The 13,796-nt window shown below is 38.9% G+C and overlaps 1 protein-coding gene across 1 annotated transcript in view; it reads right to left on the bottom strand.

The window, feature by feature from the left end:
* TBC1D5 (TBC1 domain family member 5) overlaps positions 1 to 13,796 on the bottom strand; it is a 578,427-nt gene that overhangs the window by 67,975 nt on the left and 496,656 nt on the right. The window contains exon 22 of the mRNA XM_074269720.1: positions 1,345 to 1,601. Within this exon, the coding sequence (XP_074125821.1) occupies positions 1,345 to 1,601 (257 nt within the window). The remainder of the gene's footprint in view (positions 1 to 1,344; positions 1,602 to 13,796) is intronic.

The following is a 13,796-nucleotide window of genomic DNA, read 5'->3' as shown; positions in this document are numbered from 1 at the left end:
TACAATTAAGAAATATATAAAATAACATTCATTTCCATTCTGGAAGTGGGCATGTCTCCTGGCATTAAAATACATTTACAATATGCTAATGATTTTAGGTCCCCCTTTCTTTAAATCATGTGTGACAGCTTTGCATTAGCAAGTAAGCAATATAATTTAAAGCGGTTATTCTTCTGCAAGGTAAACTGAATATTTTAATAAAAATTAAGATACTAATTATATAATGACTAAGATCTAGCAGAAGCAAGACCTGAACGGAGCAAAGGCAGGGAGAAGCTATTGGGAAAGAACATTCTCGGGAGGGCATTTAACCCGGGTTCTTAGGGAACAGAAGCACTGATCTGAGGGGTTTCCTGGATGCTGGATTCTTGTCCCTCTTAGTACAGTAGCTGGAAAGACTAAATCATCCTGCTGCCTGCTCAGACCGAGGGCATCGAATGGCAGCTCTATCTTGATTCCTCAGAACCACATTACTGTTGTTCATCTATCAGGGAGAGATGCTCCTCGCACGGAGCTGCTATATGACATGACTCCAAGAGGCTCAGCTTTTGGGTTCTCAGTCTCCCAGCCTCCTGCTTCACAGGGAAGCTCCCAACACTGCCACCCTTTGCCTCTGTCAGTGAACCTGCCTCTATAAATCACACATGCTTCTACTATGGAAAGTAGGGAGAAAGAAAAGCACCCTTATACCCATTTTAGGTATGAGGTGTTAAGATAATCTTCCCTGGCCTGTAAAACCAGTCAGCTAAGCCTCTTGCAAATAAATGACCACAAGCGACAAGGAAACAGGCACTTGGGACGGAGTATCCGAGAAGCTCAGCTAGGCCTTTCTCCTTTTCAGGTTTGTGGTGGATCCCTTCAGTCAGACTGCTGACCTCTGGTTGGATAAAGGGGGTGTGACTGTATTAGGTCTGAGTTTTATCACCTCAAATGTTAGCTTGTGCTTAAATGATCCATCCAGGCTGGTCAGGTTATTTCAGAATATGTTTCTGGCAGGGCAGTGCCCTTAAATGAAAGTTTAATACTGAGCCCTGCCTACCAATCTCAGATTATATTGCAGATAGCCTATTGTCTGATGCTACCTAATTAGGCCTCCAAAGGGCTTAGAGGTGAATTTAAAGTAAGATATCTGAAAACCCATAAATTACTTTTCAACAGTGCTCTTGATGTATGGATTCTAGCTTAAAACTGGATCAAAACACTGAATTAAGACTTTAAAATATTGATCCTCTGAATGAGGTATTTCAAAACCACAAATCTTTTTTTTTTTAAATAAGAGGCTTAGGAAATTCCATCTTATGATAAAAGAGTTTTCATCTGCTTCACTTGTGTTTTTTTCTGTACCTTTGCTGAGCTGAACCGGCATGCTCTCTGATTTCATCATTCTTTGCTGCTGCATCTGCTGCGGTGGGTGATGGTGACGAGGGGCCTCTGCGGGGGTCCTGACCGTCATCCCAGCAGGAGAGATGGCACTATTGCTGCTGGGAACAGGACCTACAGCACTGCCCGTGGTCATGGCTGGACCAATTAACTTTCTGCCAAAATTAAGGAGGCTGTTGGAGACCTTGTTTATGTTCAGAGGGGCAGCTTTGGCATTAGCCCTGAAAAAGAAGATACATATGAAGTGGTCAGGTAGTACAGAAGCAAAAAGAAAATGACCTGCAATCCTCTGCACAATCCTCCCACCCCCATCCACTTGAGCAGGAGTCCAAATAGTAGTATCACAGCAAAGAGAGTCACCAGAAGTTTAAACAAAAGCTACATTTACACAGTGGGTCTACAGAATAATAAAGTGCTATGTGTGATTTATGGGGAAGTGTTAGCATTCTGCAGTTGAACATTGTATCAAAATGTATATGTGTAAAAGATACATGTATATCTCTAATCTATATTCATCATGAATTGCTAAGTAGTCAACAGAAGTTGGATTGATTAGCTTGAGGCCAGGAAATGGGTCTTTTTGCCATCTTAGATGGTCCATCAGTGCCAAGAAAAGCACTTTTCACACCACAGGTAGGCAATCAATAAATATCTTCATTCAAATTGAGAATGAAAAAGAAATTTTTGTGGCTGAAAATTTTCACTTTTCTTTAGTGCTAAGTTCATGGCAGCGAATTCTGGCAGAGCCACTTGGCTATTCATCATTTTGGAAGATCTGCCATGGTCTTGCAGTACCACAGTTGTAAGGAGAATCTATATCACCTCCAGGAAGCCAATAATTTTCTTGGCTAAATGCCTAACATGAACTTGTTTCCTATAATTCCCATGTCTCTTGAAGAAGCATAGTACCAAAGGTAATTGGCTCTTTGAGAGATTCAATCTGTTGAATTCTAGTTCACTGAAATTTTTACCATCTTAGCTAGAATATGCTCCAACACTTTAGGACCAACGATTTTACTGGTATGGACAATTTTTCAATTTGTGTATACTCCTTTTCTAAGCAGATGACCTTCATAAGTTGCTATAGTGAGAAAACTCAAAAGCTAGTGGCTACTCTACTGATAAGCTTCTCCAAATTTAGCCCTGCTGGTCCTTTAGATGACAGCTCTATGGATTGTTACCAGTTGGTTTTTTCTAATTTGATAAAATCTGCCAGAATGTACATTTCAAAGGTGGATGCTGGGTTTGGAGTCAGAGAACCCAAGACTTCTGTTGCTTACTTCAACTCTAGGGATCTCACTTTCCCTACCTGTAGAAGAGGTGGTTGGACAAGATGGCCTTTGTGGTCTAATCCAGCTATAAAGCCATGATTCTTTGATTCTAAAAAGGGAGGGTCACCTCCCTATCATGAGGAAGCACTGGATTCAAGTTGGTAGGACTTAGCTAGAAAAGAAAGGAGTTACTTTATGTGCTTTAAAAAAGGTACCTGACAATTGGGTTTCCTAAAAGAAATAGGGGCAATCTTATTTATGACGTATGTGTAAATTTTCTGTGAAAGTGCTGATGCTTCGTTGCCTTGTCATAATACGGCAGAGATCAAGTCTTGGGTTATCTGATCTGCTGCAACTCAGCCCACTGACATGTGGTGGAGCGGCTGGGGTACTAAATGTGATGAAGCTCTGTATTTCTGTGGAACTGCTGTCTCAGCCTTGTGAGGATCCAGGCCCTCTAGTGGTCAGCGGAACCAGGATTCCTCATTCTGTCCGACTCTCCTCCAGGTCCTTTCACAAGTCCTTCCTGAGGCCTTGGGGCTTCTGTTAGAAATCTTGGCATCGTGTGGACACCCATGGAACACGTGGGCTGTTCACCCCGAGGATGCTCTTGCTGCACAACTGACCCACATCATCCAGTCATTCATTCCTCTCCTAGTGGCCGTAGGTCACTCCTATGCAATTCTTTGTAATATGTTATGTTTTATGCCCACTTGTGTTTCTTCATTGCCTCCTGGCAATTTCATTCTTTGGAGAAAGCTGTATTCCATGGCTCATAGTCTTAAAGAATCACTGGAATAACAGTGATGTTATAAGATGGGATTTTGTAAAACAAAACTATCACCTTAAGTTTTAGGACTTAAAGGTTCTTCTCCAATGAGGCATTTTCCACGTTTATAGCAAAATTATGTGGTTATATCCTTAAGAGACATAACAAGAGAACAAAGTTTGCTAAAGGGAGGAGCATGGTTTTCCTATTTGAAACATTTGCTGTCCTTTGTAAAGCACTTCCTACTTTAAGTATCCATTAACATTAACAAGTCATTAACATGAGGTGACAAACAAGAAGATGTGCTGCTGTTCACTCATTGTAGTCCCATCTAATTCTTCCTGACCCCATTTGGGATTTTCTTGGCAGATAAGCCACCTCATTTTACAGATAAAGAAACTAGGGCAAAGAGCATTAAGTGATTGGCCTAGGGTCACAGCAGTTAAGTGTCTGAGGCTGGATTTGAATTCAATCTTCTGACTCTAGAGCTGGTGCTCTCGCCATTGACTCAACCAGACACCCCACAAGAAGATCCATGTTTGTTGAAGGTACTTGCCACCACAATGGAGTGTATTCAATACAGAGTCTAAATGGAATTAGGGGTCCATACTGATGATGGGATCTTAACAGAAGCTCCTGCTTGCAGATGACAAAGTACTGATTGTATCAAGACGTGGAACACTGGAAAGTGTCCAAACGGGAACCATAATCACTCAAAAGAATCCAATTTTCAACTATCCAGAGGAGAAAACAAGTGGAACAACAATGCCTATTGTTTAGAGTCCAAAATGCAATGCAGTTGGACTGGCAACCCAGAGCTAGTCTTCAAACACAGAAATGTTGGATGGAGGATGCAATTGGACAATGAGCTCTACTGATCCAGAATTGAAGAAGAAAGAGATCCCTCATTGCTTTTGGGAAATTTTGCAGTGCTTTCTACTGATCCCAAACTTCTACGTAAAATCAAGGCATATCATTTTAATAACAAACTAATTAATTAAAAAACCCAATTAGCTTGGCTATCTAGCATTAGTGTAGCAGAGTGGAACACCATCACACACAAAAATGACAAGTCCCCAGAAGATCTTAGAAGAGCCTGAAGGAGCCATTCACCCCCACTCCTGTGTTCCATTTGTCAGGCGACATTTTCATTTTTTGCAGTGAGTAATAAAGAGAGGTTCTACCATAACATGAAAGCACTTCCGGCTTATTTTACTTCTCAGCTTTAAAAGTCAAGATTCATAATTCACCAATATGAAGAAGTTATAATGTTGTTACCCTTTTTTATAAACAAAAATGTACTAGTCAAATTCCCATATTGCCAGCTGTAAAATTTATATGTTGATAAAAGTACTAAGAAACTGCTACAAGCGTTGTCAAGAGACTACAGTTAATGTATCTTCATTACTACTAATAACACTTACTACAATTCACTAAAAACATATAGATCAAGCTCACTCCTGCAGGCAGTTTTTCATTTGGACAGCAGCACTTATAAAGGGAGGAGCACGGTTTTCCTATTTGGAACATTTGCTGTCGTTTGTAAAACACTTCCTCCTACTTTAACTATCCAATGTTTCAGCTTTTTTAGATTCGGAAACTTCGTGCAATTTAAAAGCAACTTGATTTCATGAATTTTCCGGATATAAGTAAAAATGATATGCTAATATGGTCAGCATGCTGTCCATGTTTTTTATGGAGGAATTTTCATCTCACTGATTTAAGCAAAGCCGCTGATCCCATTAGCACCACATCAAGATTTCTTCACATTAAATGTATTAACTCATATTTTCTAATTTACTTGAGATAAATTGACCTTTATTGTTGACAATGATTACATGAGATAATATTTCATCATGTCAGGTCTGTTAAATTAAAGTAAAGAGTAATCAGAGATGCTGATGGACAGGAAGGCTGGATTGGATTAAGCATGAGTACAACATGGAAGTGAGTAAAAGAATCAAAACTCTTCAAGCAGGAGGATTTAGGAATTTTCAAGATACTAAATATCTGTGTGTAGTATACTCTATAGTTGTGTTGGAAATTACCGCTCTGAAAGATTTCATTCCTGGAAATTAAAAGGATGACTTTGGAGAGAAATTAGATAACCTAGTCAATGCTGAAAGCAATAGACTTCTTTATTTGATGTGTTTAAGGGAATGTCCCAAAAGTTATGAGGCTGAAATGGAGCTATCAGAACAAGAGGAAGGTGATGTGAAGGAATGCAACCAGAAAGCCCAAATGGGACAGGAATTGTAGAACCTGGTCATGGTAAACAGCAGGACATAACACAACCCAAACCAGAAGTCACACGTGTCAGGGTAGGAAGTCTTGTCCAAGGACCTGATGCACCTTTGTATCAAGCTTTCACTAGCTTCATTGTCACCTCATGTGTCTTGGCCATTCAGTTATCAAGAAGAGGACTAGATAAAATCACAGGATTTTACTATAGGGAAGGGACATTTTGTCCTGTGAGTCAGATGCCTTTGTAAAATCAACCAATGACTAATACAATCTCCCACCTTTTCTAGACATCTCAGTCAGTTGGGTAATTGTGAAGTTGCGCTCTGTGCTAGAAAATGATGTCTACGCTTGCCTCTTCCTCCTGTTCTTTTCATTAAGGACTTCCTCAGGGATATAAAGACCATTCTTACAAAGGTTTTAGAGAGCATAAAAAGAAGCTTATGTGGCAGTAGTTGCAGAGGTCTTTCTGAGCATCCTCTCTTCCTTTCATAATAATAGCATTTGTAAAGCTTTCAAAAATTTTGAAAATATTATCTTTTAAGAGATTAAGAAAACTGATTCCTGGGTGGCTTTAACATTGTATAGCTCTAGCAATTTTTTTTTCCTATATGCATTTGTTCAGATTTGCCTGTAGTGCCCTTATTCTACTATGGAGGACATTACGTTATTCTGGTCCAAATACTGTGTCAAAGCAAATAAATGGAATTACTCAGTTGTATTTAGGATTCTTATCTATTTGAAACATGTTTTATTAGCAACCCCAAGCAACTGCTCAGAGGATGGTTGTCTGGTGTAACTAGTGTGGCAAAAGCAGTCTAGGGTTGAAATATCTTCGTGGAAATTCTTTTATTTCCAAAAGCAGCTTTGCCTTAAGGTTTGCCTTAGGCGCCTCTGAAGGCAGCCCAGGTGAGCTCTAACTGCTGGCAATGCTTTCCCTGTACTGAGTATCAATTTTCCTCTTGCAAGTCCCATCTACTGCTCCTGGATTCTGGAGCCAAAAGGAAGATATCCAAGGTTTCCTATCTGTGACAAACCTTCCAAATTTTGAAGGCGGCTAGTAGGTCTCCCCTGAGATGTCTTTCAAGTAACTTCCCCATCCCCAGATCCTTTACCCAATCATGTCTCAGACTAACCCATTCTCCAGCCCATCAATGTCCTTCTTAATGGATAATGCCTAGAACCCAGCACAGTCCTCCAGAGGAAATCTGACAGAGTACAGAGGGACCATCAGCTCCCTCTTCTTGAGAGCTTAGCCCAGGTAGACCATTATCCTATTAGTTCTTGGGTTGTCATATTGCACTGGCTCATTGTGAGCTTACAATCCACAAAATCACTCCCTCTTTTGCAGACCTCCTGTCTTTCATGCTTTCCCCAACTTATACCTGTAAAGTTCATTTTTACATACAAGAGCAAGATTTGGTCTTTATTCCTACTGCTTTTCCTCTTACTCAGTTTAGCCCAATAGTCTTGTCTGTGTGGATTCAGCTTTTTGTCATATACAAAAAAGATGAGCATAACATTTATACCTCGATCCAAGTCATTCATAAAAATGTTATATCTCCTATGAATGTTATGGAATATTATTGTTTTGTAAGAAATGACCAGCAAGATGAATACAGAAAGGCTTGGAGAGACTCACACGAATTGATGCTGAATGAAATGAGCAGAACCAAGAGATCACTATACACGGCAACAACAATACTATATGAGGATTGACTCTGATGGAAGTGGCTATCTTCAGCAATGAGAGAATCCAATTCAGTTCCAATTGATCAGTGATGATCCAGTTACACCCAGAGAAAGAACACTGGGAAATGAATATAGACAGCTTGCATTTTTGTTTTTCTTCCAGGTTGTTTTTACCTTTTTAAATCTGATTTTTCTTGTGCAACAAGAGAACTGTATAAATATGTACATGTATATTGCATTTAAGATATACTTAAACATGTTTAACATATATGAGATTGCCTGCCATCTAGGGAGTAGACTGGAGGGAAGGGAAAAGTGGGAACAGATTACAAGGATCAATGTTGAAAAATTATTCATGCTAGAATGACAGGGAAAGATAATGCGGAATGTTGGAGGAGATGTGGGAAAACTGGGACACTGATACATTGTTGGTGGAATTGTGAATGCATCCAGCCATTCTGGAGAGTGATTTGGAACTCAAAAAGTTATCAAACTGTGCATACCCTTTGACCCAGCAGTGTTACTACTGGGCCTATATCCCAAAGAGATTTTAAAAAAGGGAAAGGGACCTGTATGTGCAAGAATGTTTGTGGCAGCCCTCTTTGTAGTGGCCAGAAACTGGAAACTGATGGATGCCCATCAATTGGAGATTGGCTGAATAAATTGTGGTATATGAATATTATGGAATATTATTGTTCTGTATGAAATGACCAGCAGGATGATTTCAGAAAGGCCTGGAGAGACTTATATGATCTGATGCTGAGTGAAATGAGCAAGACCAGGAGATCATTATATACTTCAACAACAATACTGTATGAGGATCAATTCTGATGGACATGGCCATTTTCAACAATGAGATGAACCAAATCAGTTCCAATAGAGCCGTAATGAACTGAACCAGCTACAACCAGCGAAAGAACTCTGGGAGATGACTATGAACTACTGCATGGAATTCCCAATCCCTCTATTTTTGTCCGCCTGCATTTTTTGATTTCCTTCCCAGGCCAATTGTACACTATTTCAAAGTCTGATTGTTTTTGTACAGCAAAATAAATGTATGGACATGTATACATATATTGTATTTAACATATGCCTTAATATATTTAACATGTATTGGTCAATCTGCCATCTGGGGAAAGGGATGGGGGGAAGGAGGGGAAAAATTGGAACAAACGGTTTTGCAATTGTCAATGCTGAAAAATTACCCATGCACATATCTTGTAAATAAAAAGCATTAAAAAATAAAATAAAATAAAAAAGGAAAAATTACCCATGCATATGTTCTGTCAATAAAAAGCTATTAAAAGAAAAAGTTATACCTCCCAAGACCAAGAATATACACTGAACACCTTCTGCCACATGGACCAATTCACAACTACTCTGAGTTTGCCTGTCCAACAAGTCTGACTCCATCAGATTAGATTCAACCTGATCCACATCTCTTTAAGAAAAGAATGAGCTATTTGGTCAAAAGTGTGGCTAAAATCTAAGTAACTATATCCCTGACATTTCCCTCATCTATTAATTTGATAAATTATATTCAAAAGGAAATGAAACTAATCTGTCATAAACTGGTCAGTATGAAGCTATGCTAATAGGTTGTAATTACTACTTTTGTAAGCTATATGTTCACCTAATGTCCCTTTAGCAATTTCTTCTAGAGTTTTTCCAGGAGTCAGTCAAACGTAAGCAACACATTGTCTATAATTTGAAGACTCTACTTTTTCTTATTTTGAAAATTGGAATATTTGCCCTTTTCTAGTCCTATAGTGACTTTCCAGCTTTCTGGAATCTTTTAGGGCAGTTAGATAATGCAGTGGACACAGTGCCAGACAGAGTAAGGAAGATTCACCTTCCTAAGTCAAAATCTGGTCTCAGACATTTACTGGCTAGGTGACTCTGGGCAAGTCACTTTGCCCTGTTTATTTCAATTTCCTCATCTATAAAATGAAGTGGAGAAAGAAATAGTTTTTTTTTAAAAATGGTATTTTTTTTTGCCAAGAAAATTCCACATGGAGTCATAAAAAGTTGGACATGAGTCAAATTACCGATACTTTCTAGCTGGGGGGTTCTGGCTGATTGACTCACCAACTCCAAGCCTAAATTTTCTTCTTTGTAAAAATGAGATGTGAGAGGCAGCAATCTCATAGAGTGGGCACCTGATACCCTTTCAGATTGTTCAAGAAGTCAAAACTATTTTCATAATAATACTAAGACATTATTTGGCTTTTAATATACTCTTCCCTTTTCCAATTACTTTCTTTGTGAGGCTGGATTTTGTTCACATACTGCAACCAAAATGTGTAACAGATTGGATGCAAAAGCAGATACCAAAAAAATCCAACTTCTAATACATCAGACGAGATTTTTTTTTAAATACGCAAAACAATTCCATTCTTCTCACTGATTTTTAAATGTAGTTATTTTTCTATAAAAATGTTTGTAACACATAATAGGTTTATTTGTGTTATTTTACAAAATAAATTAATAGATATTAAAAAAATTTATTTGTTTTAACTTCTAATATGGTAAATAGATAATGCAATCTCAATAACTTTTGAAGAGTAAAGGAATACAAAAAGCCTTGAGAACATCTGAGTTAGTGGCTGGGGGCTGGAAATGAAGTCAGGAAACCCCAATTTAAAGCCAGCACTTCTCTACTGTGCCCCCAGTTGCCTGTGTGCTTATGTCACAGGGTGACTGAAGAGCTCGAATGAGAGGATGTATATAAAGTTTTCTGTAAACCTTACAGCATTAGCTTTTAGTAAGCACCTTCTACATACCTGACACTGCGCAAAGTGCTTGGAACACAGGAAAAGGCAAAATGCTAATTATTTTTCTCATCATGATCATAGTCTTCTTTTCATCTTTTTTCACTGAGGATCTTGGAGTACATTATCCTACTACAGTTCTTTTATATCCTACGATTGTGGCCCAAGTGGAGAAAATGACTGCTTTTTTGTAGATCAACAGAACTATGAGGATATAAGCTTATCCCTTATAGGCTCCCTAAAAGCTTCCTCAGAGCAACTCTAACAGAGTGAAAGGACAACAGGGATCCTATGCATCTCATCTTACTTACATATAATTTTTATCTCCTCTGCTAAAGCTTTTCATTGAACGTATCTTGGAGATTATGAGTATTTGGCATAGTGACATGAATTTAAAATACTGTGCTTTGTATTTTTGGATCCTATAAGTCGCTGCTGGAAGGCATGGAGATGAAGTTCCATCACTGGATTTTCTGGATAGCTTGACAACACATGTTCAGTTTGGGGGTGAAATAAATTGTATGGGCCTTTATGGCTACTTTCTCAGGACTCTGTATCCATTCAGGAAACTCTGCTATACTCAGAATTCACTGTTTCTCTTGCATTCAGTTCCAGGGAAAGGCTCTGCAGAAGTCCCAGGAGCAAAGAGTACTTTCTCCAGCTGGTTCCAGGAAGGCTTCTCCGAGGGAAAGGGTGCCAAGGAATCCAGCACAGGAGATTATGCAAGGCTGAGGTCAAGGCCCTCGACAAAGAGAGATCCCTGATTAAGGCAGTTGCCATGAGAAATTCATGGCGCTCATGCTGGGTACAATGATATGGAAGATGATGTAGGTGCTAGAAAGGAGGAAGAAGCACGCTTCTGTCCACAGGAACTCTCCATCTAAATGATGCTGATGTCTCAGCAAGAGAGGGAAGACCAGGAAGGAATGACCTTGGGCTAGTTCTTTCTGTTTATACCAATACAGCTGTGAGGGGTCTGAAATGTGTTTCTGAAGAGAAAGTTCTTAGCCGATCAAATGCTCAGCAAAATAAATCAAATGGTGGCTCTGAAAGAAACTGTGTGTTCCCTAAAAGAAGCTCAGCTCCAAGGCAGCGTGGGACTCTGGGCTTTCCCTTGATATCACAGGCTGCTGAGCTGAGGTCTCAAGCTCTCCATTTCTGGGGAAAACTGTTGGATCTGGGGATGTGAATAGCAAAGAGTAAGTGGCTGTTGGGAGAACATGGGGCTAGGCAAAGCTTGCCACTCCCCAAATACCCAAGGATCATCAGGAAAACACCAGGCAAAAGGCAGGAAGGGCTAGAAGGTTATTTCCCCAGCCCAAAATGCTGGCCAGGACGCTTTTACTGGGGCTGACCCCAACTTCTTGGGAAAGGGGGACCAGCAGCACAGACATCCCAGTCAAGCTGTGGACAGCAGGTGAAGGCCAAGAGGAGTTAATACCTCGATCAGGAGTGCGGGCAGAATGGCGCTGTAGACACCCTTTGGGCCATGGCAGGGAGAGTGTTAGCCCTGGGCCCACAAAGAATTTCCTCATAACAACTTTACGGGGCATAGTAAAGTTCCTTCCCCCATCTTCCCAGGAGGGAAGATAATCTATTCAACAACGGAGCTACCATTGGGGCAAAACTGACGTGGCTGAGGATGGGGCTGTCAAAATTGCATGAAATGATGCTGTGTCTGGATGGAAAACTGAGCAATAATTTGTTCTGAAATTAGGGTCTGGTTCCAGTACAATTTATTAGTTGAGTTCTTCAGGGTGGATTGAGACCTTTTGTGGGGGGGGGGGGAGGAAAGAGGGGGGAGTGTGGACATTTTTCTTCAATCCAAGAAAAGGAGCAAGTTTATGAAGTATAGAATTCCAGTCACCAGCTCATGCCTTCCGAGGTGCTCCATTTTTAGGTCTTACACTGATGGGTTATGCAGTCATTCTCTATGGTTTCTTTCCATGATCGAGATGGTTCACTAAGTGATCTTTAAAGATCCTTATCCTCTTTAAGGATCATCTTTTTACAATTTCTGGTGGCAATAATAACCTAGTCTCAGACTGCCATCACAAACCCCTCCAGTTTCACAAATAAATCTGTGTGACTCAACCATTTGTTCACCATGGCTTCATGGGCGTGTTGCTAGCTAAGTGTATGTGGATGCTACCTACGCAGGGGCCTCTATTCCGTCTCTGAATCTTTTCATAGATTCCACAAAGAGCGAAAGTCCTTTTATCTGCATTTGACAAATTCAGTGGCATGTTACTGTTATTGGTTTTGACTGTAGCTTAGTCCAGTCTGTTTACTCCAAAAACATTTTTGTTAGTTGACTTGTTTATTAGATGTTCTAAAAACGTCTATTAGTTCTCTTCCTCCTCTTTGAATATAATCGCTATTAAACTTGGGAATAATATCCTGTAAGGAAAAGGATTTGAAATTTGTCTTGCTTGAAAATATCTTTAAAAATGAGTTCGTAGTCCACTGCATCATAAAATAGACATATTTTAAGAGTGCCAGGAAGAAATTTCAAAATGGTATGATTCTAATATGAGAAACAGGTAAAAGTGAAAAATAGGAATAGAAAAAAAATCTAAAAAATATCATTTTTCTGTTTACATAGCTCTGAAAAAATAAACACCAGAAAATTATTAGGATAAATTTTCCCCTTAAGAAAAAATGGGCTTGGATTGAACATTTCCTACACTTATAGACAATTCCCTCCCTGAACTGATCTCACAAACGGTTCCTGTTCTATTTTACAAAATTCAGAAGGTAAACAATATGAAAGTATGCTAACCCACATGTAGATGAGAAGACTAGATTGTTTCAGTTGAATAAAATAGCCGGAGTCCTCTTTTCTCCCATTGTTTAAAAAGATAAGTTTAAATTGGAAGATGTTAAGTCTGGAGGAACTAATTTTAACAAGCTTACTGAATTAATCCAAGCTACTAAAGTTGTAAAAGGATGAAGTAAATATTTATATTTGCTACTTTTAAACTAGTTTAGATAAGGTAATAGACATTTAACATAAACAAGTCTTTTAAAGATAGAAATATCCATTTTTTTAAATTATAAAAATGAGTATTGCTTGTGTTCCTGTGAAAAAGTTATCCACAGAAGTGTCTGAAATGACAAAAATTCAAGAGTATGAAGATATGAGAAACATGACCTTCTAGGAAACTCCATTTAACCAGAAGTATCATTGACCTAAGATTCACAATTTCAAAGCAAGTTCTAAAAAGATGATGCAATTTCTCCATGCTCTGACTAAAAAGAAAACTTTTACATTTTTAAGATTATATATGTAATCACTAAAATAAATTTAAAATTTTTTTCTTTGAATAATTCAAATTCAAGAGAATTTCTATTAATTGTTGCAAAAGTTCAGACTGAATCTTTAATTCTTTTCAGAATGATACCTGTATACTTTGGATAGTATTTTGGGGGAAGTAAGTGAAATACTACACTTGGTCAATTTTCCAATCAGTAAAATTAACAAAGCTTTACGATAATTCCTGTTTTGTTGGGTATACAAATACTCATATTTTCAGGGTTTCAAGTTCTACCTCCTGGGACTTTTAGGAACTGTGGTGAGATGTTAAGAGGCAATGTTGTGATCTGGAAAGTGCGTGGTATTTGGACCGAGGAGTCTTGGGTTCGATGTTAAGAGATTGGGAAGCCACGTGA

Source organism: Sminthopsis crassicaudata, chromosome 5, assembly GCF_048593235.1.
Source record: "Sminthopsis crassicaudata isolate SCR6 chromosome 5, ASM4859323v1, whole genome shotgun sequence".
In the NCBI taxonomy this organism is placed as follows: Eukaryota; Metazoa; Chordata; class Mammalia; order Dasyuromorphia; family Dasyuridae; genus Sminthopsis; species Sminthopsis crassicaudata.
Note: the sequence above shows the minus strand (reverse complement) of the source record. Positions and strands in the feature narration are given on the sequence as shown.